General features: G+C 40.1%; 1 protein-coding gene across 1 annotated transcript in view; it reads right to left on the bottom strand.

Moving 5' to 3' along the window:
* Positions 1-26,237, bottom strand: part of LOC105488222 (zwilch kinetochore protein) — a 46,070-nt gene that overhangs the window by 2,505 nt on the left and 17,328 nt on the right. The window contains exons 8-18 of the mRNA XM_011752094.3: positions 23,820-23,891; positions 20,518-20,611; positions 19,986-20,041; positions 18,174-18,279; positions 17,562-17,641; positions 13,782-13,938; positions 13,241-13,269; positions 10,197-10,333; positions 8,645-8,740; positions 5,763-5,875; positions 108-222 (exon numbers count right to left, since the gene is read on the bottom strand). Coding sequence (XP_011750396.2) covers positions 134-222; positions 5,763-5,875; positions 8,645-8,740; positions 10,197-10,333; positions 13,241-13,269; positions 13,782-13,938; positions 17,562-17,641; positions 18,174-18,279; positions 19,986-20,041; positions 20,518-20,611; positions 23,820-23,891 — 1,029 coding nt within the window. The 3' untranslated portion in view covers positions 108-133. The remainder of the gene's footprint in view (positions 1-107; positions 223-5,762; positions 5,876-8,644; positions 8,741-10,196; positions 10,334-13,240; positions 13,270-13,781; positions 13,939-17,561; positions 17,642-18,173; positions 18,280-19,985; positions 20,042-20,517; positions 20,612-23,819; positions 23,892-26,237) is intronic.

Raw genomic sequence — 26,237 nt, forward strand, 5'->3', positions numbered from 1 at the left:
CTCTATTCCTAATGTAGTAAATCAACATTGATATTGTAGAAAGAACTAAACGTAAGGTACATATTACAAAGTATTTGACAAAGGGACTAAAAGGTGAACATAAATACCTTATAGAGGATTTCATCAGCACACTTCACTTGAAATGCACCTGGCTGCAGGTAACCATGTTAGTAAAGGATATCCTTTCTTCCAGGCTACCGTTTAGTGTTAATTCTGAAAAATCTGTAATCAGAAAGAGAGTGAGATCAGAATTGTTTAACACCCTGCTTTTCTACCATGTATAATGCTGAATTTTACACCAATGCAATAACTAAGAGGTGGTCTAAATGGCAATGTGTCTTCTACTTTAAGAGAATTCGTTGGAAAAAATTCAGTAAGGACACTTGCTTTAAATATGAAACTCTTGATACATTTAAAACATGATTAAATAAACTTAAAATGAAGCAGATTATTTTTAAATTATATATATTTTTAATGTGGAAACTTACTGCTTTACTTTTTGTGCCATATTAACTAGGGTTACACAACTGTCTTTTTTCCAATTCTAACATAAATTTCAGAAAATAATTTCTATTTAAGATTTGTAGTCTTAGGGCTAGACACATATCCATTTTTCTTCCAAAGACTATTTTATTTCAAAAATAAATGGTCCAATCAGCATTTAGATGGGATAATGTCCACTTCCTTGTGGGTCAACATTTTGGTTTCCATATTTTCATCATTATCAACAATCATTTACTGAGCACCCACTGGGTGAGCAGCACTCCACTGGACACTTTTTCTCCCCCATTAACTCCAAATCATTACCCTCTCTTTCCATGGTGGCTAAAAGTACACTTTCCTCTCTTAAGTCTCCCTGCCTTTGATATCAACTATTTTACTCAAGAGCATCATGCCATTAAATATCTTGAAAAGCTAGTATTTGACTTAAGTGCTCAGTCCAAAGAAATAAGATATCTAACCCCTTAAAAGTATATTATCTTTGAAAGAAAGTTAAATATTTTCAGCCATACTTATAATTAACACTTTGTTTGTTTGAATAGCCCATGACTTATACAAATGAGATTCCCCCTTCAAGAGTGGGTCTTGCTTTGGGGCTAAAGGACACTGAATAATTTCTAGACAGACACATCAAGAATATATGATGGGTACAAGAGGTTATAAAGTTCAAGCCAAAATGGAGTTTGAGTGTGTTTCTAAGCACACAAATATATGATTTTATAAGAATTCCTTATTTTTATAAAAGGAGTCACTGGACCAATGCACTAGAAAATTGCTTTAACTTCAACATTCAAAATAACTTTCACTCTTTTTTGATGCAATCCACGTCAAAAAGACTTTAAATGATATGTTCAGTATACTTGCTTATTCAGCTTAGTAGGAAAAGGTGTTTCCTCTTATATGAATTTCCTCAAAACAGAACTCTAATCTCTACAAAATAAAATTTACTTAATTTTTTTGGAGACAGAATTTTGCTGTTGCTGCCCAGGCTGGAGTGTAATGGTGCGATCTCATCTCACTGCAACCTCTGCCTCCCAAGTTCAGGCAATTCTCCTGTCTCAGCCTCCTGAGTAGCTGGGATTACAGGCACCCGCCACCACGCCTGGCCAATTTTTTCTATTTTTAGTAGAGACAGGGTTTCACCATGTTGGCCAGGCTGGTCATGAACTCCTGACCACATGTTTTCTTCTTTAAAAGACATGTTTCTTCTTTAAATTCTTTAAAGAATACCTGTTTCTTCTTTAAAAAACAATAGATGTAGATAGAATGTTTCTTTCTGGTTGGTGATTCTCAGCCACAGTTGCACAATGGAATCACCTGAAGAATGTTACAAATTACTCCTGTCCCAGCTGTACTTCCAGAGATTCTGATATACTTGGTATGAGCAACAGAACTTTTTTTGTGTAACAGGGCCTCACTCTGTTACCCAGGCTGGAGTGCAGTGGCACAACCTCAGCTCACTGCAGCCTCAACCTCCTGGGCTCAACTAATCCTCCCATCTCAGCCTCCCAAGTAGCTAGGACTACAGGCACATGCCATCACACACAGCTAATTTTTTTATTTTTTGTACAGATCGGGTCCCACTGTGTTAACCAGGCTGGTCTTGAACTCTTAGGCTCAAAGTGATCCTCCCACCTTAACCTCCCAAAGTGTTAGGATTACAAAATTGTGAGCCACTGCACCTAGCTTAGGCAATAGAACCTTAAAAGCTCCACAGATGATTCTGATGTTCAGCCCAAACTGGTAATCATCTCTGCAATCACCATTCCACATCTCATGGCTAAAGTTGGGTTGTATCCTTCTAGATCTTTTTCTAAGTCCCCGTCTCCATGTTTTTGCTACCGTAAGCAATACCACAAATTAACAATCTCGTTCATAGGTCTGTTTGCACATGTCTGATTATATGTGTGTAAAAAATTCCTACTGATGAAACTGCTAGGCCAAAGAATGTATGTATGTATGTATGCATTTATTTTTTGAGATGGAGTCTTGCTCCGCCACCCAGGCTAAAGTGCAAGGGCAGGATCTTGGCTCATTGCAACCTCCCGCTCCCAGGTTCTAGCAATTCTCCTGCCTCAGCATCCTGAGTAGCTGGGATTACAGGCACACGCCACCATGCCCAGCTATTCTTTTACAATTTTGATGGGTACTACCTTCCACAGAAGCCGTACAACTTTACATTCCAACCAGAAATGTGTGAGAATGATTGCCTATTTTCCCATACCCATGCCAGCACTGACACCAAACTTTTTGATCTTTGCTAATATGGAAAAGGTATCTATATAATATACATTTGCATTTGTCTTATTATAGGTGAGGTTGAGCACGTGTTATTGTTTTACCTTTTTTTTTTTTTGAGATGGAGTCTTACCCCGTTGCCCAAGCTGTGCAATGGCACGATCTCAGCTCACTACAACCTCCATCTCCTGGGTTCAAGCGATTCTCCTGCCTCAGCCTCCCAAGTAGCTGGGATTAGAGGCAGTGCCACCATGCCCAGCGGATGTTTTGTATCTTTAGTAGAGACGGGGTTTCACCATGTTGGTCAGACTGGTCTCGAACTCCTGACCTCGTGATCTGCCCTCCTTGGCCTCCCAAAGTACTGGGATTACAGGCGTGAGCCACCACGCCCAGCCATTCTTTTATATTTTTTACAGATGGAATCTCACTATGTTGCCCAGGCTAGCCTTGAACTCTTGGGCTCTTTCCCACCTCAGCCTCCCAAGTAGCTGGGAGTACAAACAAGCACATCTTATTTTTAAAATGACATTTGAATTTCCTTTTGGTACACAGTTTACCTTATCCATCTTTCTACTGAGTTATTAATATTTTTCTTACTGAAACATATCCCCTTTTCTGAACATGGGTTGCCAATTTCTTTTTTTTTGAGACAAAGTCTCGCTGTCACCCAGGCTGGAGTGCAGTGGTGTGATCTTGGCTCACAGCAACCTCCGCCTCCCAGGTTCAAGTGATTCTCCTGCCTCAGTCTCCCGAATTGCTGGGACAACAGGCATGTGCCACCATGCTGGGCTAATTTTGTGTATTTTTAGTAGAGATGGGGTTTCACCATGTTAGCCAGGATGGTCTCGATCTCCTAACATCATGATCCGCTTGCCTTGGCCTCCCAAAGTGCTGGGATTACAGGCGTGAGCACCTGCGCCTGGCCTTTTTTGTATTTTTTTAGTAGAGACAGGGTTTCACTATGCTGGCCAGACTAGTCTCAAATTCCTGACCTTGTGATCTGCCCACCTTGGCCTCCCAAAGTGCTGGGATTACAGGCGTGAGCCACAGTGCCCAGCCTGGGCTACAAATTTCTTTTCCTAGTTTATAATTTGTCTGTTTTGCCTCTGATATGTTTTGCCATGCAGAAATTTTTCTATTTTTACAGCTGATTCTCAGTCTTTTATCACTTACAGGGTTTATATCACACTTAAAAAAAATAGCACAATTTTAACTGACAGCTCTCGAAAAATTCAGTTTGGTTATGACTTTTACAGTTCAACTAGATGAACAGAGCCTCTAACTGACAGAAATTTCCATTATACCTAAATCAAAATATACTTGGGAGGGCAGGAGCACAAACATTTTCTGGAAAAATTTTTTGCAAATTATCAATCAGTAAAATAAAACTATTTGTATTCCCAGCAGTGTACGCCTTTGTAATCTAATTAACAGATTCTGTCTGAAAACTGTCAGATTTGTTTTCAAATAATCCTTACATATTTAAATGAAGGCATTTAAGACCTATATGAATAAGAGACAACAGCACCTTATAACTCACGTGCATAAAGATAGGAGTTTGAAAGGTACTTCCTGAAGCAGGAAGACTTGGTAGGCTAGCTAATTACACAAAGGGCTAAAAGACATTCTTTGCCTAATATGGACCATCTGTGACAGAATACTAGCAATCTCAACCCTTATTTCCACCATGGAGAAGATACTATGGCAGAAATACCATCATCGTTTCAACCAGTGCCCAAAAGTGTCAAGTATGAGTCAGCATTTCCATCTTACAACCTATTTTTACTCCTATGTCCACATTGCTTGATCTCTTTTAGTAAAAGTTCCTCTATACAAGATAAGGAGAAAAAGCATTCTTTTGTGATTATAATACACTAAATGTTTCTGGGTATTACAGTTTTATAAAAATCATGATAGTTCTGTGTGCATGTGCGTGTGGCTGTGTGGTGTGTTTCTGAGACAGGGTTTCACTCTGTTGACCCCGGCTAGACTGCAGTGGTGCGATCGGCTCACTGCAACCTCCACTTCCTGGGTTCATGTGATTCTCCAGCCTCAGCCTCCTGAGTAGCTGTAACTACAGGAACAAGTCACCAACACCGGGTTAATTTTTGTATTTTCTTTCTGTAGAGGTGGGGTTTCTCCATGTTTCCCAGGCTGGTCTCTAATTCCTGAGCTCAAAGTGATCCACCTGCCTCAGCCTCCCAAAGTGCTGGGATTACAGGCTTGAACCACCGGGCCAAGCAGTTTTCTTTTTTAAAGAGTATGTTTTACACTTAGAGTTCAGGAAAATTACTTAAAACTGGACCCAGGCCGGGAGTGGCGGCTCACACCTGTAATCCCAGCAATTTGGGAGGCCAAGGCAGGCGGATCATGAGGTCAGGAGTTTGAGATCAGCCTGGCCAACATGTTAAAACCCATCTCTACTAAAGACATAAAATATTAGCTGGGTGTGGTAGCGGGTACCTGTAATCCCAGCTACTTGGGAGGCTGAGGCAGGAAAATCACTTGAACCCAGGAGGCAGAGGTTGCAGTGAGCCAAGATCACACAATTGCACTCCAGCCTGGGCAACAGGGCAAGACTTCATCTCAAAAAAAAAAGAAAAAAAAAACTGGGCACACAAGAGCTATAATAACAATCCATTCCAGTAAGATTTAGTTTATTTTCTTTTTCTTTTTTTGGAGGCAGAGTCTCACTCTGTCGCCCAGGCTGGAGTACAGTGGCACGATCTCAGCTCACTGCAACCTCCACCTCCTGGGTTCAAGGAATTCTTGTACCTTAGTCACCTGAGTAGTTGGGACTATAGGCACATGCAACCATGCCTGGCTAATTTTTTGCATTTTTATAGTAGAGATGGGGTTTCACCATGTTGGCCAGGCTGGTCTCAAATTCCTGAGCTCAGACAATCTGCCCGCCCCAGCCTCCCAAAGTGCTGGGATTACAGGTGTGAGACACTGTGCCCAGCCAGACTTAGTTTATTTTCTATTGGAATTATTTATCTGAACAGATTATAAACCATCTTTACCAGGTTTGTGAAAATTCAGATGGTCTACGGGTGAGCTGTCACTCAGTTGCCAAACTGTCTTAATCTTCTTTTGACCACTATATATTTCCACTCTCCATTTCTGTGGCTTCTCACTAAGGAAAGAATAAAACAACAAAAGAAAAATTGTCAAAAACAGTCATTTACTTCCTTCCCTCTAAAGCCATTTAGTGAAGTCCTCAAGTGATAAGCACTGAGGACAAAGAGGTAAACTGGTCACAATTCTCGCCCTTGAGGTGTATAGTCAAGAGAGGGAGAAAAACAAGAATAAAAGTAACAATTTGGAAAAAAAAATGCTACAAGAGAGAAATACTAGGTATGTTAGGGGAAAACAGAAGACAGGAATATAACTCAGATTGGGGATTGCAGAGTTGGAAAGAATCCTCAGAGGCTGTAATGTGTGAGCTGAGTATGAAATAACAAGGAGTTAGTCAGGCAGATAAGGTCCAGGATGAAGGAATGAAGCATGAGTAGGCACCGAGGGTTAAAAGAGAAGAATGTCTGAAGAAATGCAGTAACAGAGCATCCCTGTGATAGGAGCCATTTAAACAGGAGGAAGTCCTGGTGGGATCTGAATTTTAGGAAAATCATTTTGGCAATGACATAGAAAAGATAACAGAGGCAGAGAGCACAGTTAGGAAAAAGGGTTTTACCACAGTCCAGGTATGAAATGATTCGGATGTGAAACAAAGTTATGATGATGTGAAGATGTAGAGAAGGGGACAAATTCTAGAGTTACCAAGGTCTAGACTCAGTAATCTTTTTTTTTTTTTTTGAGACAGAATCTTGCTCTGTCACCCAGGCTGCAGTGCAGTGGCGTGATCACAGTTCACTACAGCCTTGACCTCCAGGCCTCAGGCAATCCTCCCACCTCAGCCTCCCTAGTAGCTGGGACTACAAGTGCATGCCACCATGCCTGGCTAATTTTTATACTTTTTTGTAGAGATAGGGTTTCACCATGTTGCCCAGGCTGTCGGTAACCATTTAAAGGAATGCGGAATGAGTGGAGGATAAGTACTAGCTTTATGTTTTGGGCATTAGGTAGAGATTAATGATGGTCATTTGAGAGACGAAGTATGGGAGGAGGAAAAAGCACTGAGAGAGATGAGGTGTTTGGCTTGACAGTTTGAACTGCTACTTCAATAAGCTGGGGAATCTCAGCTAATAAGCTTTTAGAAAGATGGGTCTGAAGCTCAGAGAAGCTGGGGGTGTGAGTTATGAATTATCGTTAGCCTAGATGAGTTGAAGCCTTGAGAATAAATGCAATCACCAAGGGAAGATAGGAAGTAATAAGAAAAGAAGGCAGAGGGTAGAGTTCTGGTGAAAAGCGGCAGAGGAAGAAGAACTTGAAAAGAGAACTCTTCTCAGCCTTTCAGGTGGGCCAGAGAGGTAGAACTCAAGTGAAGACAGATGCTATGTCACAGAAACTAAGGAGACAGGTTCAAGAAAGCAATAGTGCTAAATGCCAAACAGCCTTATAAGTGCTTACTGAAGTAGGCCGGGTGTGGTGGCTCACACCTGTAATCCCAGCACTTTATGAGGCCATGGTGGGTGGATTACGACGTCAGGAGTTAAGAGACCAGTCCGGCCAACATGGTGAAACCCCGTCTCTACTAAAAATACAAAAATTAGCCAGGCGTGGTGGCGGGTGCCTGTAATCCCAGCTACTTCAGAGGCTGAGGCAGGAGAATCACTTGAAACCAGAAGGCGGTGGTTGCAGTGAGCTGAGATTGCGCCACTGCACTCTAGCCTGGGCAACAAGAGCAAAACTCTCCCTCAAACAAACAAACAAACAAAAAAAGTGCTTACTGAAGTAGGAAGAATTGGTGGGCTAACGAATTACACAAGGTGCTAGATAGAAAATAATCTTTTACTGAAATGCAACCACTGGCTTTGACAATTAGAAGGCCATTGGTGACCTTTGCCAGAGCAATTTCAGGGGGAATGATGGGAGTTTGACTAAGAACGAACTAAATAGAGTGGCTGTAGTATGAGAGAAATTTCAAGTATATCATATGCTGAGAGAAGAGTCAGGGAGACCCTCACTGGAGGTAACCTCAGTGTCCATGTGGATGAACAATCTATCATCTCAGCCTCACCATACTTTCTCTAATCCCAAACCCTTCTCTCACTCCCACAGTTATACCCTGGACCCTATTATCACTATCCTGGCCATTTTTCTCCTCATCTGTCATTTCCTTTTGGGCCATACTTTCCACTCTTCTCTGAAGGAATAACAAATACAGAGAAAAATGAAAGACTAGAGGCCCAACGGTCTAGAGAGAGGTCTGAGAGAAGGAAGAGGGAGAACTCTGTCAGACTATGGTCACAGATGATTAAGGTTTCAGAGGTGACAAAGCTCTGGGTCATGAGGTCCCTACTGAATGTGAACACTGAAATCTTGCCTGGGATCATGGCTGGTATTATTATTATCGAGATGGAGTTTCGCTTTTGTTGCCCAGGCTGGAATGCAACGGCATGATCTCGGCTCACTGCAACCTCTGCACCCTAGGTTTAAGTGATTCTCCTGCCTCAGCCTCCCAAGTAGCTGGGATTACAGATGCATGCCACCACACCTGGCTAATTTTTGTATTTTTAGGAGAGATGGGATTTCACCATGTTGGCCAGGCTGGTCTCGAACTCCTGACCTCAGGGGATCCACCTGCCTCAGCCTCCGAGGCAATGCTGGGATTATAGGCGAGAGCCACCACGCCCAGCTATTATTATTTGTTAATAGAGACAGGGTCTCATTATGTTGCCCAGGTTGGTCTTGAACTCCTGAGCTCAAGTTATCCTCCCACCTCAGCCTCCCACAGTGCTAGGATTACCAGCATGAGCCACCACACCTAGCCAAAACTGCTTACCTTTGATATAAGTTCTTTACAGCAGTTGGTCTGACTGGCAGCTGAAAAATGTGTTGCTCATCAAGAGGATTTTGTTTGTAATATTTTATGCAGATCCTGAAAAAACAAAATTGAACCTCCTTTGGAAAAAAGAGCCATTTGAGATAATGGTTTTCTAGTAGTCGAAAGCTCGTAAGGGAAACATTTTATTGAGTACTACTAACTAAAACATCAGGGAATACTTTTAGAGCCACAAAAGTAAACAAACACAACAACCCCCCAAACCAAACTTAGTTTATGTTTTTTCTTTGAAAACAAATCTCATTCACTTTTTAAAAATTAATAGACATATTTCTCATAAATATAAAATATATTTGAGGCCAAAGAAAGGCTTCATGGGGAGAGAGGTTACAGGAAGAGAAAAATAATACAAAAAAGAGGCAGAAGAGAAACAAAAGTACAGCTTCCATGGTTTTCAGAGTCCAAGGAATTACAGTTAACTCATTCATTCCAATGATCTATAATGGGCAAAAAAAAAAAAAAAAAACCTTTGAGATTCTATAAACAATAACAATTTCAAACTTGCCCCTCTACAACTGAGGCAAATTCTAATTTTTTCTTTTTTTTTTGAGGTGGAGTCTCACCCTGCCGCCCAGGCTGGAGTGCAGTGGCGCGATCTTGGCTCACTGCAACCTCCGCCTCCCGGGTTCAAGCAATTCTCCTGCCCCAGCCTCCCGAATAGCTGGGATTACAGGCGCATGCCACCATGCTCAGATAATTTTTTGTATTTTTAGTAGAGATGGGGTTTCACCATGTTGGCCAGGCTGGTCTCGAGCTCCTGACCTCGTGATCCACCCATCTAGGCCTCCCAAAGTGCTGGGATTACAGGCGTGAGCTACCGCGCCCAGCTGGCAAATTCTAATTTTGGAAAATGTAATGGTACATTTCCTTCCAGAGGGAAAAGAAACCCAGTCCTTCCACTGGACAGTTCATTTCCTAATTTGAGGCCTCAAATACACATAAGATACCAGCAGTCTGTGTCTGAGAATTATTCCAAATAACCTCTAGTCAAACTAATTGGAATCTTAAATTACAGCAGTCTCTACAATTGCAGCAGGGCTGCTGACAGAGGTCTAGTAATCTATTTGATTCCATTATTATAATTTAGATGGCTGGCAAGGCTATTTTGACCCAAATTGACAGGGGTATAAAGAAGAGAAGGAACTAGTGTTTATTAAGCACCTATTAAGTATCAGGTATGTTATACACATTACATAATTTCATCCTTCCAACAAATACATGAGGTTATTAGATCCTTTTTACAGATGAGGAAACAGGATTCAGTGATGGAAACTTCCTAAGGAAGTTAGGAAGTGATGCAGCCAATGTCAAATCTGATTCCTTTTGAATCCAAAGCCTTTCCTGCCTATGGCACTGACTTAGACTCATGCTACTGTAAAGACAGGATGAAGAGGTTCTATCCTAATTGGTAATAAAAACTGTACATATTTAGGCTGCAACTATTTCAAAAGAAATACATTTATATATAAGTAAAGAATACAGATATACTTACTGTGTTAATGAAAAGAGGAGTTCATGTTGAGATTTAATGAAAGGCATGCAACTGACTAATATTTCTAGAATATGGTGGAGTTTTTGGACACGATAAACCTGTTCTTGTATATCTACTGATGGAGCAATGAAGTATTCCTGGAATGAAAAAATAAAAGCAAAATAGAGATTTAAAGCACTAGTATAACCTTTGTAAAGAATGTACATATGCCTGCTACACCTAAATTTGGATGCTTGATAATAGGGATTTAAAAAAAAAAAAGACCAAAAGCAGCTAGATAGAATTTCCCACCTTTCAATACTATTATTCAAAATAAATTACAGTCATGCACAATATAACTGTGTTTGAGTCAACAATGGATCACACATATTGTAGTGGACTTTTTTATTTTATTTTGTTTTTTGAGACAGGGTCTCACTCTGCCACCTAGGTTGGAGTGCCATGGTGTGATCTTGGCTCACTGCAACCTCCACCTCCCGGATTCAAGTGATTCTCCCACCTTAGCCTCCTGAGTAGCTGGGATCACAGGCGTGCACCACCATACCCAGTTAATTTTTGTATTTTTACTAGAGACGGGAATTCACCATGTTGGCCAGGCTGGTCTCAAACTCCTGACCTCAAGTGATCTGCCCACTTCGGCCTCCCAAAGTGCTGGGATTACAGGCATGAGCCACTGCGCCCAGCCTACAGTGGTCTTATAAGATCACAATAGAAATGAAAAATCCCTCTCGCCTAGTAGTGACTTTGTAGCTGTAATGGAGTGCAATGCATTATTCCCTTGTTTGCTGTGATATTGGTATGAACAAAACTATTCCTCAAAAAGAGCCTCAGGCAGATGTTTCAGGAGGTATTCCAGAAGGCACTGTTCTCATAGGTGGTAACAGTTCCATGTGTGTTCTTGCTCCCGGAGAGCTTCCAGTGGGACAAGATGTGGAGGCGCAAGACAGTGATACTAATGATCCTGAGCCTGTGTAGGCCTAGGCTAATATGTGTGTCTGTGTCTTAGTTTTTAACAAATAAATTTAAAACATAAAAAAAGTTAACAATAGAAAAAAGCTCACAGAATAAGAATACAAAGAAAAAATATTTTTGTATACCTGTACAATGTGTTTCTAAGTGTTATTACAAAAAAATCAAAAGTTTAGAAAAATTTAAGTTTATAATGTAAAAAAGTTATAGTAAGTTATGGTTTTTATTGAAGAAACAAATTTTTAAATAAATTTGGTGTAGCCTAAGTGTACAGTGTTTATAGTCTACAGTAGAGTACAGTAATGTTCTACACCTTCACATTCACTCACCACTCACTCACTGGCTCACCCAGAGCAACTTCCAGTCCTGCAAGCTCCATTCATGGTAAGTGCCCTGTACAGGTATCCACATTTTTATCTTTTATACGTTATTTTTACTGTACGCCTTCTATGTTTAGATACACAAATACCATTATGTTACAATTACCTACAGTATTCAGTACAAAAATATGCTGTACAGGTTTATAGCCTAGGTGTGCAGTAGGTTATACCATCTAAGTTTGTTTATACCACTCCCTGAAATTTGAACAGTAAGGAAATCACTTAATGACACATTTAAAAAAATAATGGCACATTTCTCAGAATGTATCCCCATCATTAAGTGAAGCATGACTGTATATACAGATACAGTTGTCTGTTGGTATCCATGGAGGATTGGTACCAGGATCCCCCTTGTATACCAAAATCCATGGATACTCAAGTCCCTTATATAAAATAGTATAATATTTGTGTATAACCTATGCACACCCTCCTGTATACTTTAAATCACTTCTAGGTTACTTCACTTCTAGATTACTTGTAATGCCTAATACAACGTAGATGCCACATAAATAGTTGTTACACTTACTGTTTAGAAAAAAAAAGAGAATAATGACAAGAAGTCCACACATACTCAGTACAGACATAATCATCCCTTTTCTTGAGACAGGGTCTTGCTCTGTCACCAAGGCTGGAGTGCTGGAGTGCAGATAGACAAAAAAGTAGCCCATGATCACAGTTCTCTGCAGCTTCAACTTCCCCTGCTCAAGTGAGCTTCCTACCTCAGCCTCCCAAAGTAGCTGGGACCACAGGCACAGACAACCATGCCTAGCTAAGTTTTTTATTTTTGTAGAGATGGAATCTCCCCATGTTGCCCAAGCTGATCTCACACTCCTGGGCTCAAGTGATCCTCCCAAAGTGTTGGGATTACAGGCGGGAGCCACTGTGCCCAGCCTATTTTCTTTTTTTAAACGTTTTCAATCTGCAGTTGGTTGAATCCATGGATGCAGAACCCACAGACATGGAGGAACAAGTGTGTCTGTATGTGTGTGTGTGTAGTTTTTGTTAGAACATGTTTCCACTAAAAATATATACCCTTAATAAAATGTTTAAAATTTGAATAGTAAAAATTAAACCTCAGAAGGATCCAGTTGAGTCTATTTTGCACAACAGATATAGCTAGTTTTTCTATCTTGTATTTTCATAAGAGAGAAATGATAAACAAATTGATACCATAAATTCATTTTCAAAAGGATCTTCCAATGAACGTCAAAATTCAGTACAGACAGTAGTCAACCTTCTAAAGTTTCTAAATGGGCTAGGAAAATACAACAAAGTTCATAATGATGACCCTGAAGCCCAGAAGTATATATTAAAGATTATATATTTTTTGGAAAATAAACTTTCAAGTGTAATATAAATGGATAAGAAGAATATAAAACAAACATTGCTTTACAGAACCTATCAAAGAAAGGCATTCCCTCACCATTCTAGATAGATGAGATGTGTGGTAGTACATTGGCTTGAGTAGGATATAACTATATATAAGTATCACAAATTTATAGAGCGTGAGAAATGACATTGAATGGGCTACTTTTTTGTCTATCTTACTACACAGTAATAATTAAGGGCACTGACTTTTCTTATTTATCTCTTTCCCAGGATCTAGGAGAGTGGCTGATATATTGTTGGCAGTTAATAACTGCACACAGAGTGAATGAATAAAAGAAAAACCAATTTTAGAATTAAAAAACTCACCAAATGATTCAAAGATGCAAGTTCCTGACCTATTAAGAAAAAACACATACATGCAAAAACACTTCAGGTATTTTCTATTACATGTTAAGGAATCTATATATCCTACATGAAAGAGATTGTCAAGCTAAGTAGTTCCTCACAAAAGGCCAAGTTTTCTGTTATATTATACCATAAATACATACTAATACTTACTCTAAAAATGATCACAGCTTCTTCCTCATAAAAACAACCAAGTGTGGAGTATTAAAACAGCCTCTCATAAAAGGAACGTTTTATTTACAATACTAACTTCATAGAACCTCAAATGTTTGAACTAAAAACAAATAAATTATCAAGAACTATGGATATAATGAATTTGATATCTTTATTGGGGGGAAACTAAGGCCCAGAGATGGGAAATGCTCGTCTCATAGTGAACCAGGTATGAAGTCAGGAAGGACTACAGATGATGAGGGGCAAGCAGAGAGAGAAAATTTGAGAGTATCTGTGAGTGATAACTGTGATGTGTTTTTTAATTTTTTGAGCCAGGAAAGAGACTTACCTATGAAAAAACTGATATAATCTTTCTTTAGTTTGTCCAAACCAATTTCCAAAAGCATTTGAACTGGAGTAGTCCCACTGAGAGAAACTGTGTCCATGGTTCCATGGTAAGACTGATGAATGAGCTTACTTAGTAAACTGTTACTTCCACTATGGAGCTAGAAATCAAGGAAATTTTATAAAACCATGAATACATACACAAACCCAGCAAGCAAAAAAGAAGCAAATTACAGTAGCTACAAGCTAAAAATTATAAGCTTGCATTCTTAGTCTCCTAAGACTATAAACTGTTTGAACAAAAGCCCCCAAGTTATGAATGTCAGTTTTTTTTTTTTTTTTTTTAGAGACAGTCTTGCTCTGTCGCCCAGGCTGGAGTGCAGTGGCACGATCTTGGCTTACAGCAACCTCCACCTCTTGGGTTCAAGCAATTCTCCCGCTTTAGCCTCCCGAGTAGCTGGGCTTATAGGAGCATGCCACCACACCTGGCTAATTTTTGTATTTTTAGTAGAGATGGAGTTTCACCATGTTGGCCAGGCTGGTCTCAAACTCCTGACCTTATGATCCACCCGCCTCGGCCTCCCAAAGTGCTGGGATTACAGGTGTAAGCCACGGTGCCTAGCCTGAATGTCAGTTTTTAAAATTCCATTCCTGGGACTGGGCGCAGTGGCTCACACCTGTAATTCCAGCACTTGGGAGGCTGGGAAGGGCAGATCACTTGAGGTCAGGAGTTTGAGACCAGCCTGGACAACATGGTGAAACCCCATCTCTAATAAAAATATAAAATTGGCAGGGCGCGGTGGCTCACACCTGTAATCCCAACACTTTGGGAGGCCGAGGCAGGCGGATCATGAGGTCAGGAGATCAAGACCATCTGGCTACCTCGGTGAAACCCTGTCTCTACTAAATATACAAAACATTAGCCAGGTGTGGTGGTATGCACCTGTAGCCCCAGCTACTCGGGTGAATCGTTTGAACCCGGGAGGGCGGAGGTTGCAGTGAGCCGAGATTGCGCCACTGCACTCCAGCCTGGACAACAGAGTGAGACTCTATCTCAAATAATAATAATAATAATAAAAATAAAAAATATTTTTAAAAAATTAACTGGGCATGGTAGGGAGCGCCTATAGTCCCAGCTTGGGAGGCTGAGGCAGGAGAATAGCTTGAGCCTGACAGGCAGAGGCTGCAGTGAGTTGAGATTGCACCACTGCACTCTAGCCTGGGCAACAGAGCAAGACTCTAGCTCAAAAAAATAAAAATAAATAAATAAATAAATACTTAAAAAAAATAGGCCGGGCCTGGTGGCTCACACCTGTAATCCCAGTAGTTTGGGAGGCCGAGGCAGGCAGATCACGAGGTCAGGAGATCAAGACCATCCTGGCTAACACGGTGAAACCCTGTCTCTACTAAAAAATAGAATAAATTAGCCAGTCATGGTAGCGGGTGCCTGTAGTCCCAGCTACTCGGGAGGCTGAGGCAGGAGAATGGCGTGAACCCGGGAGGCGGAGCTTGCAGTGAGCCAAGATTGTGCCACTGCACTCCAGCCTGGGCAATAGAGCGAGACTCCATCTCAAAAAATAAATAAAATAAAATAAAAAAAATACCATTCCTATCTCATTTGATTAAGTTTAAAGCAACTAAGAAGGGTTTAAACTTATCATCCCCAGATATAATTCCACCAAAGAGAAGCCAGAGTTGTTTCTTTGAAATTTTACAACTAGGAATTCTCTTCTCCTAGCTGATTTAAGTGCTATTGGGCATCTTTTTCCACAACTGAACATCTTCATCTACACCACAAATCTGTTGCTGCAGTAAAACAAACTCCCTCAATGGTCCATGCATGTTCATAAGGAACTCCTCATTGGCTACAATATCCAACATACGAACCTGATAATTTGTAAATTAAAAAGAGCTGTGAATTTACAATTTAATATGTGTTCCAAATGTTAATTCATTTTAGGTACACATAAAATATCTGTCATTTTCCCACTACTTTCTATTTCTCTACTTTAACTTTCATCATAATCTTTGCAAGGTCTTTTTACAATATATACATAAATAGTTTCACTTTGTTTGCACTTAGTACATGGTAAGGTTATACTTGTAAACATTTCATGAACACAGAAACTCTCAAGAGAAAAATTCAACGGCTAAAACTAAAATGCCTAGAATCACTAATGCCCAATTAAGCAGAGCTTGCACGCCTTTACTCTGGAATGTACCTTTGTTCACACGTATAAAAGTTTATAACTTTTATAATTATGAATTGGCAGTCATATTTATCTAAAGTAATTCCTATTAAAAATCTTTTTGTTTTACCTAGATTTTTCTTGACTATAAAAGTAGCACAAATTCACTGTGGAAAATTCATAAAGTAGATATAACACAGTTGGAAAAAATCTTTTCTTTTTTTGAGGTGGAGTCTTACTCTGTTGCCCAGGCTGGAGTGGAGTGGTGCAATCTCAGCTCACTGCAACCTCCGCCTCAGGTTCAAGCAATTCTCCTGCCTCAGACACCTGAGTATCTCGGATTACAGATGCCTGCCACCATGCCCGGCTAATTTTTTTGATTTTCAGTAGAGGCGGGGTTTCACCATATTGACTAGGTTGGTCTCGAGCTCCTGACTTCAAGTGATCTGCCAGCCTCAGTCTCCCAAGAGTTGGAATTACAGGCATGAGTCACCACGCTTGACTGGAAAAAGTCATCTGTAACCCTTCCACCAGAGGTGACTGCTCTTAAGATTTTTAGCATATTTGTTTCCATATTTTTCTCTCCAAAAGTTACATTGATATAATTGTGTATATTCCTTTTTATCGAATATTGTAAGCATTTCTCCATATCATTTCTCAGCATCATTTTTTCAGCAACTACTACATGAGCCATATATAGCTATATCATTATTTACTTAGCCATTCCATTAGCAAGGGAAATTTAGGTCATTTAAAATTTTATGCCAATATAAATGAGGCTGTGATGACTATTCTGATACATAAAGTCTAGATACATATTTATGTGTATGAGCTTAGGGTACATCCTAACAAAAGAATTCTTGGTTCAAAGGCCATGATACATTGTGAGGATCTCAATACATTACCAAAATTGCTTTTTAGAGAACATCCCAATTTGCATTCTCATCAGTAGTGTATGAGAATACTCATTCACAGCAACACTTAACAATGACAATATTAGTAGTTTACACACACTGGGCACTTAACTATGAGCTAGGCACTAGGTGCGTTACATGGATAACATTAGTCAATCCTGGAACACTACGAGGTAGATACTATTCTTACCTTTACTTTACAGATGAGGATGTTGGGACACAGAAAAGTAAAGGAACCTGGCCAACTTGACACCGCTAGAAAGTAGCAGAGCTGAAATTCAGACTCAGGCAGTCGGCTTCAGAGCCTGTGTCTTTTTTTTTTTTTTTTTTTTGAGATGGAGTCTCCCTGTGTCTCCCAGGCTGGAGTGCAGTGGCGCTATCTCGGCTCACTGCAAGCTCCGCCTCCCGGGTTCACGCCATTCTCCCGCCTCAGCCTCCGAGTAGCTGGGACTACAGGTGCCCGCCACCACGCCCGGCTAATTTTTTGTATTTTTAGTAGAGACGGGGTTTCACCGTGTTAGCCAGGATGGTCTTGATCTCCTGACCTCGTGATCCGCCCGTCTCGGCCTCCCAAAGTGCTGGGATTACAGGCTTGAGCCACCGTGCCCGGCCAGAGCCTGTGTCTTTAACCATCATGCCATGCTGCTGAGAAAATGATCTGACACACACTACGAAACCTACCCATGGCTGTATATCACCACGTTGTAGACTCTGGATGATCAATGTGAAACACTTCACCAAGTCTTGGTATGAAATCACACCTTGGAAAACAAATCAATGTAACATTATTTTCAGGGTATTTCTACAGATCAAAAATATCGTTAATCTTAAGGATACACAAATGAAGTAGAAAGCAAGAATCTGTACTTTATGGGTAGGAGAAAGGGAAATAAATTAAAGCGGCAAAAAAAAAAAAAATTTAATGCATTTCTAAAGAAAGAAATCAAACTCAGATTGCCAAAAAACAACACGCTTAGTAAAATACTAAAGAATGTATTTTCCTTTTTCTAATAATTATAATTTCAGTAAGGTATATGTTTTGGTTCACATAAATAGAGCATGAAAATTACCTAAGTCTTATACTTAAAAAGGCAGGAGAAAAGGATAATTCTACAAATTGTCTTAGTACAATTCTTACGCAGAATGTACCAATGTATCGTTAGAAATGAATTAGATAAAGTTAAGAACCAGACTTCCCCACAAGACTAGTGGTACACACTGTAGTATTTCCAAAGGACTTAAAAATAAACCTAAGAAATAAGAGGAAACATTTAAATAATGATGAACACCTACTACTGCTCATTTTGCACCACAGTTGCTCAGCAAAATCAAGATCACTCCGAGCTTTGAAAAGACGCTTGACGGAACGATCAACTGCAGCAGTGTCATGCTTCACTGTCTGAAAAGAAGGCAAGCTTCAGAGAATACGCAGTTTTTTTTTTAAGTGAAATAATTTAAGCCTTCAAATGCTGCTCTAAGAAATTATGGATTCATGAACACACACAAAGATATGAATGCATTTTCTACAACTTCATTCACTAATGAGGAGATACAAATCAACAGTGAAAAACAAGACCCTTAATATTGTTTTAAAACTATAATGCCTAAAAGTGAGCATTCAGCTTTCCTTTCGTGTAAAAAAAATAATTAAATTACCTTGGTCTCCATTTTCCTATTTGTCAGATGAGAATATATCTAGTTTAACAGTACGATCTTATAGTATACCAATATATGATTGTAGAGTCATCTTACAGTAATATTAACATGTTCATTTCTACGTCTCTGCAATTGAGCAACTAATAATACATATATATCAGTTCTCTTCAAAAATATTTATCAGTTCTGGCCAGGCAGTGGCTATGCCTGTAATCTCAGCACTTTGGGAGGCCAACGCAGGTGGACTGCTTGAGCCCACGAGTTCAAGACCAGCCTAGGCAATATAATGAGACCCCCATCTCTACAAAAAGTTAAAAAATTAGCCAGACATGGTGGTCCACACCAGTAGTCCCAGCTACTCAAGGACCTGAGGTGGGAGGATCGCTTGAGCCCTGGAGGTCAAAGCTGCAGTGAGCCGTGATGGAGTCACTGTATTCCAGCCTGGGTGACAGAGCAAGACCTTGTCTCAAAAAATAATAATAATAATAAAATTAAATTAAAATATTTATTAGTTCTTAAGGAAAACAATAACCAGTGCTGACAATAAAGATCAACAGAAATTCCCCCTAACATCATCACTGGCCATCAGAGAAATGCAAATCAAAACCACAATGAGATACCATCTCACACCAGTTAGAATGGCGATCATTAAAAAGTCAGGAAACAGGTGCTGGAGAGGATGTGGAGAAATAGGAACGCTTTTACACTGTTGGTGGGAGTGTAAACTAGTTCAACCATTGTGGAAGACAGTGTGGCGATTCCTCAAGGATCTAGAACTAGAAATACCATTTGACCCAGCAATCCCATTACTAGGCATATACCCAAAAGATTATAAATCATGCTGCTATAAAGACACATGCACACATATGTTTACTGCGGCACTATTCACAATAGTAAAGACTTAGAACCAACCCAAATGTCCATCAATGATAGACTGGATTAGGAAAATGTGGCACATATACACCATGGAATACTATGCAGCCATAAAAAAGGATGAGTTCATGTCCTTTATAGGGACATGGGCGAAGCTGGAAACCATCATTCTGAGCAAACTATCACAAGGACAGAAAACCAAATACTGCATGTTCTCACTCATAGGTGGGAACTGAACAATGAGAACACATGGACACAGGGTGGGGAACGTCACACACCAGGGCCTGCTGGGGGTGGGGGAGGGGGGAGGGTAGCATTAGGAGATATACCTAATGTAAATGACGAGTTAACGGGTGCAGCACACCAACATGGCACATGTATACATATGTAACAAACCTGCACGTTGTGCACATGTACCCTAGAACTTAAAGTAAAAAAAAAAAAAAAAAAAATTCTCCCTAAATGCTGCCTTGATATACCAAATCCATTTGCAATTGTACAACATGAAAGATGTCAGCATAACTGAATTTTAAAAGCTATTTCTGTGTCTATTTCTAACTGATAATAATCACTTACCTCAACCTCAGTGTCTTTTTTTGTAGAATCACCAAATCCATCCAGCTTATTTAAGTCTAGAAAGTGGCAGAAGTGTATTAGCTCTTAATTTTTCTGCTTTCCAAATTATTTCCATCCTAATCCTATTTTCAAATGGTAAATGGGGACAGTAGAAGCATAACTGAGGATTTTAGCAAATCACTGAACTCTCTGGTGGAGATTATAATAGATACCCCTCAGGTGGGGGTGTGAAGATGAACCGAGGTAACAGAAAAGCCCCTGACACCTGGCATCAGGCACGTGCTAGGTATACAGAGGCTACTGTTTCATCTCCTTTTCCCTTCAATCTCAAACATAAATGAAATTGTATTAATTCTTAGGATTACTTAGCTCTCTACCATCAGCAATTCAGAACAAAAGCTGTCCCTCTGACCATTACAGACCTCAAAGCTTTGTATATATTCCAATCAAAAAAGAATATCAAGCTGAAAGAGAAACTTATATTTAAACAAAGCAAGTATAAATTCTCAATGAATAAAAACAAGTAATACACCATTCAGAAATTCCTGCACAAGTTCAACAGCAGATTTTGCTTCCAGAGGCTCGAGCCATTCAGTGACACCAGTCCTCAAACCATCAGCCAAAACCTACGGGAGATTTAAAAACCCCAAAAACTTGTTAGCAGAAAACACTGTTTAATCAATAAGGATGTATGTAATAAAAATATTAATTGCAGTAACATTTCTTGAGTGTCTATCACATCCCAGGTACTGCTGTGGTGCTTTATATATAGTACATGTTATTTAATCCTAACAAAACTCTACGGTAGATAATACTATTATTCTCATCTTACTGAGGCTAAGAAAGATTCAGTAACTTGCTCATGGTCACACAATTAGTAACTGACAGAGTCAGGACATATACTCTATGGTCTGATCCCAAAGATGGTGCTCTGAACAATGATGCCAAGTGCATAGGTGCTACAGAGGATACTGGGTTTGCCCTGGAGATGCTTGTAACTTTGGCAAAGACAGACAGATAAGACAAATGAAATAGTCTGGGGATGAATAAATGTAAATAGTAAGTGGAAGTTTATATTAAAATATACAAATGTGTATGCACATACAATATGTCAATAGACTTAAAAAAAAGCAGTCAAGTTAGGCTGCAATAGCCAGTGAAACAACGTGGAACTTCAGTTGCAACTCAAATGTGGGAACCATAGGCTAGCAGGAAAACGGCATGAAATAAGATGAAGAGGATGGTGTGATCCCAGCCAGGGTAGAAAAAGCAACAAAGCAGCAGCAGGAAATAGAATTAGAAGAAACAGCAGCTAAACCATTAAGGGATCTACAAAAGTTTTTCAGTTTCATAGGCAGAAAACAGCCAATGTTGATTTTTTTGGCAGGAAAATGACATGATCTAGTTAAGAATTTCTCTATCAGAAGTACCAAGGATGGATTCCTAGGAAAGAGAAAATACAACATTTCCCAGTTGAAATGCTATCACCTCCCACTCCCGGGGGGAGGTCTTTAGAAAAATATGAAGATGGCTGAGCATGGTGGCTCATGCCTATAATCCCAGCACTTTGGGTGGCTGAGGCGGGTGGATCACTTGAGGTCAGGAGTTCAAGACCAGCCTAGCCAACGGGGCAATCCACGCTGTATTTTAGTGCAAACCTGCACTAAAAATACAAAAAAATTAGCCGGGCGTGGTGGTGGGTACCTGTAATCCCAGCTACTGGGGAGGCTGAGGCAGGAAAATCACTTGAACCTGGGAGGTGGAGGTTGTAGTGAGCACCACTGCACTCCAGGCTGGGTGACAGAGTGAGACTCCGTCTTAAAAAAAAAAAAAAAAAAAAAATGAATGTAATTTTGTTGTCATAAATGACTGGGAGTACAACAGCACTTGGGGCATGGAGTCTGGTGGGGGCCAGAGATGTTAAACATCTTGGTGTGCGCACCATGGTCTCAAATCACAAAGAATGTTCCTGCCCAAATGCCAATAGTGCCCCTGTTGAGAAACAATGAATCATCATTAGTGTGGTCCCAGAAGAAGATGGTAAAGATTTTAACTAAGATGAGCACAGTGAAAGAGACTTCAAAGGAGAAAAAGTATTGTATATGTATGGGGGGAGGGAAGCAAGGTATATGTGGAATAAAAGAAAAAATCCTATCCATTTATAAAATATAGGAGGTTGAACACAGAGAGACTATGGCTACATGTATATCTAAGATTCTGTGGCTTTTTAAGGGAGACTCGAATTAGACAAACACACAAATAAATTTGTGCCAGCTCTTCCATTCACCAGTTTGTCACCTTCAGGCAAAATAACTGAACCAGCTAGCACCATGCGTGGCACATAGCAGAGTGAGAGCTTCTAGCTATAGTAGTATATAGTGGTGACAGAAATAATAGTTCTTACTAAAGTGAAATATGAGATTTCTAGCCTAGGAAACTGAAGGAATGATGGGACCACAGACAGAAATGGGGGCGTTTTCAAAGAGGATGTAGTCTGGAGAAGAGAGTTTCATTTTCGACATACTGACTCTGGAAGCAATAGCACTCTACCCAAGTGGGAAATAATGTGGTGGAAGTTAGAAAGATGGGAAGTGCTATCAGCCTGAAGATGAGGGTTTGGAGCTTGCTCACAAAGGTGTCAGTCAAATCACTGAGTAGATCAGCTCTCTGCAGGGGTGTGGAGAGAGAAGGGCAGAGATGTGAGGGCAAAAGTATGATGGAGGCCCACAGTAAGGGTCCTAAAAGACGGGCTTTCAAGAAAGAAGAAAGGTGAGAAAGGTAGAAAAACTATCAGTTTTGTAAAAACAGAGAAATAGTACTTACTCATAGGAAGTAAAAGTATCAAAAATAGTTGGTACTATGCTAGATGGTAAGGGCACGATAGGGAACCAGGCACTCAAGTCTAGTAGAAGAGACAGATAAGGAAACAAATTACTGTGTTTTATAAACACACTGACAAGAGGTATGTGTGGAGTTCTACAGCAACACAAGCCATTCTGTGAGATCAGTACAACTATCATAGAGAGTTCACCTAGCAAAGAGGTAGGAGAAGTGCATACCAGGTAGATCAAGATGCACATACCACAAGGTGATAAGAGTATGACAGGATCTGAGCTACAAGCAAGGAGCTTGATGTGGTGAGGGTTGGGGGTTCAGTGGCAATGGAAGTAAAGTATGAGATTAAGCTAAAAAAATAAGCAGAGGCCAATGAAATCAAAACTACAAAGAGATATCACTTCACTACTGCTAGGATGACTATAATTAAAAAACAGACAATATCAAGTGTTGACAAAGATGAAGAGAAATCAGAACCCTCATATACTACTGAAAGAAATATAAAATAACATAACCACTTTGGACAATAGTTATACTTTGGCAGTTCCTCAAAAGGTAAATATACAGTTACCATATGATCTAGTAACTCCACCCAAGACATGTGAAAACATGTCTACACAAAAACTTGTATGTAAATGTTCATGGAGGCATTATTCATAATAGCCAAAAAATAGAAACAACTAAGATGTCAATCGACTGATGAATGAACAAAATGTGGTGTATCCACACACAATGGAAAAATAAATAAATTAATTAAAAAAAAATAACACCACCACAAAAGGTAAGAGAAATGTAGCCAGTAACGACCTAATGCTCCCATTAATTGTAAGGACAACTACCACATAAGTAAAATTAAACTGCCCAAACTGTCACAGTATCTAATGGATACATAACATCTGAACAAATTTTGAAGAATACAAACCTAAGTAAAAACAACAATAACACACATTTTTATAAAAACATGAGATTGAAGGAAAGGAATTCTGGAAGGATACTCACAAGAAGAAATTTAAGTTCTCTGTAGAGATGATTCAAAGGACCTCTGGGCTCTCCCGATTCCACTTTAATATTCTAAAAAGTTTCCAAAGTCTGTCAGTTTTCCACTGTTAATCCCATCTTCTCTACCTAAGTGTTATACTTGCATTTCAAACTATCCTTCACACATTAAAAAATATATTTCATAAAGGACCAATGAATTGAAAAATGAGGTCAACACATCATTTAGAACATCTCACTCAGAGATTTTGCCATCTTGACCCAATAACCTAAGTTATAACCACTGTATCCTCTTTCTATGCCACAAACAATTGTACCTATGTGGAACAACGGCCCTCCTCACATGCTCTCCTGCCTTTTCCCAAGGAATTTCCAGGAGGACAAGGTAGGAGAAATTTAAATAAATATATCTCAAGATTCGGTGATAACTTATCATTATCACAAACCAAAATGAAGTCTCCAATAAATCTGTTTATTAGACTCCTTCTAACTAAACAAACAGTGTGCTGTCCTAGCCAGAAGTCAATGTCTTACAAACCTAAGACTGCAAACATAAAAAAAGAAAAAGAATAATGTAAATGCCAATGTATGTAAATTCCTATTACATGAAAAGTATAAAGAATATAATTATCCATGACCGGGCGCGGTAGCTCACACCTGTAATCCTAGCACTCTGGGAGGCTGAGGCAAGTGGATCACTTGAGGTCAGGAGTTCAAGACCAGCCTGGCCAACTTGGCGAAACCTGGTCTCTACTAAAATTACAAAAATTAGCCAGGTGTGGTGGCACGCCCCTGTAATCCCAGCTACTCAGGAGGCTGAGGGAGGAGAATTGCTTGAACCTGGGAGGCAGAGGTTGCAGTCAGCTGAGATCATGCCACTGCACTCCAGCCTGGGCGACAGTAAGACTCTGTCTCAAAACAAGAATATAATTATCCATAATCTTGCCATTCTGAAGGAACCACTATTAACACTATCCAGGCTTCTGTGTATATATATTTTTTAAAATATAATTGAGATCCCATTACATAAATAATTTTATACTTTTTCTTTTTTAGTTTTGCGTAATAAGCACATTCTATTATTAATATTCGAGATTTTAAAACATGCTTTTAAAGACTGTAAAATATTTCGTCATGAAATTTATTTTAGGCCAGGTATGGTGGCTCATGCCTGTAATCCCAGCACTTTGGGAGGCCGAGGCAGGCAGATCATTTGAGTTCAGTTCAAGACCAGCCTGGCCAACATGGTGAAACCCCGTCTCCACTACAAATACAAAAAATTTAGCTGGGCATGGTGACATGCACCTGTAGTCCCACCAACTTGGGAGGCAGAGGCAGGAGAACTGCTTGAACCTGGGAGGGAGGCGAGGTTGCAGTAAGCCGAGATGACGCCACTGTACTCCAGCCTGGGAGACAGAGGGAGACACCATCTCAAAAAGAAAAGAAATCCATTTTAACTATACCCTACTGAACATTCTGGTTTTGTTTATAGTATTTTGGAAACACAGCTATATCACTGCACTGAATATCTTACACACGAATTTCTGTTAGCAATTTTGACTAATTTCTTTTTTTTTTAAGACAGAGTCTCACTCTGTCACCCAGGCTGGAGTGCAGTGACACGATCTTGGCTCACTGCAACGTCTGCCTCCCGGGTTCAAACGATTCTTCTGCCTCAGCGTCCCGAGTAGTTGGGACTACAGGAGCGCAACACCACACCCAGCTAACTTTTGTATTTTTAGTAGAGACGGGGTTTCACCATATTGATCAGTCTGGTCTCGAACTCTTGACCCTGTGATCTGTCCTCCTCGGCCTCCCAAAGTGCTGGGATTACAGGCGTGAGCCACTGTGCCTGGCCAATTTTGACTAATTTCTTAAGACAGATTCCTAGAAATGTACATATAGAGTGAAAGGGCTTAATATTATAATGATTCTTGATGTGTTACCAATATCTCTACCCTTTTAAGAATAAGAGGGCCAGGCACAGTGGCTCACGCCTGTAATCCCAGCGTGAGCCACTTTGGGAGGTGGAGGTGGGAGGATGACTTGAGCCCAGAGGTTTGAGACCAGCTTGGAAAACATAGGGAGACTCTGTCCCTACAAAATAAGTTTAAAAAATTAGGTGTGGAGGCTTTTGCCTGTAGTCCTAGCTACTCAGGAGGCTGAGGTGGGAGGATTGCTTGAGCACAGGAGTTCGAGGCTGCAGTGAGCAGTGATCGTGCCACTGCACTCCAGCCTGGGTGACAGAGTAAGACTCTGTCTCAAAACAAAACAAACAAAAAAACACGGATTCACTTGAGTCACCACTCAGGAGACTTTATTTGTCACTAGAAAATTCTTCGGTTGTATTACTATAGGGCTGAGGGCAACCGATAGATCAGATCACCTGACAAAACCTTCACTGGCTGCCCTGGTGAGACG

This window comes from Macaca nemestrina, chromosome 7 (assembly GCF_043159975.1).
Source record: "Macaca nemestrina isolate mMacNem1 chromosome 7, mMacNem.hap1, whole genome shotgun sequence".
Classification (NCBI taxonomy): domain Eukaryota; kingdom Metazoa; phylum Chordata; class Mammalia; order Primates; family Cercopithecidae; genus Macaca; species Macaca nemestrina.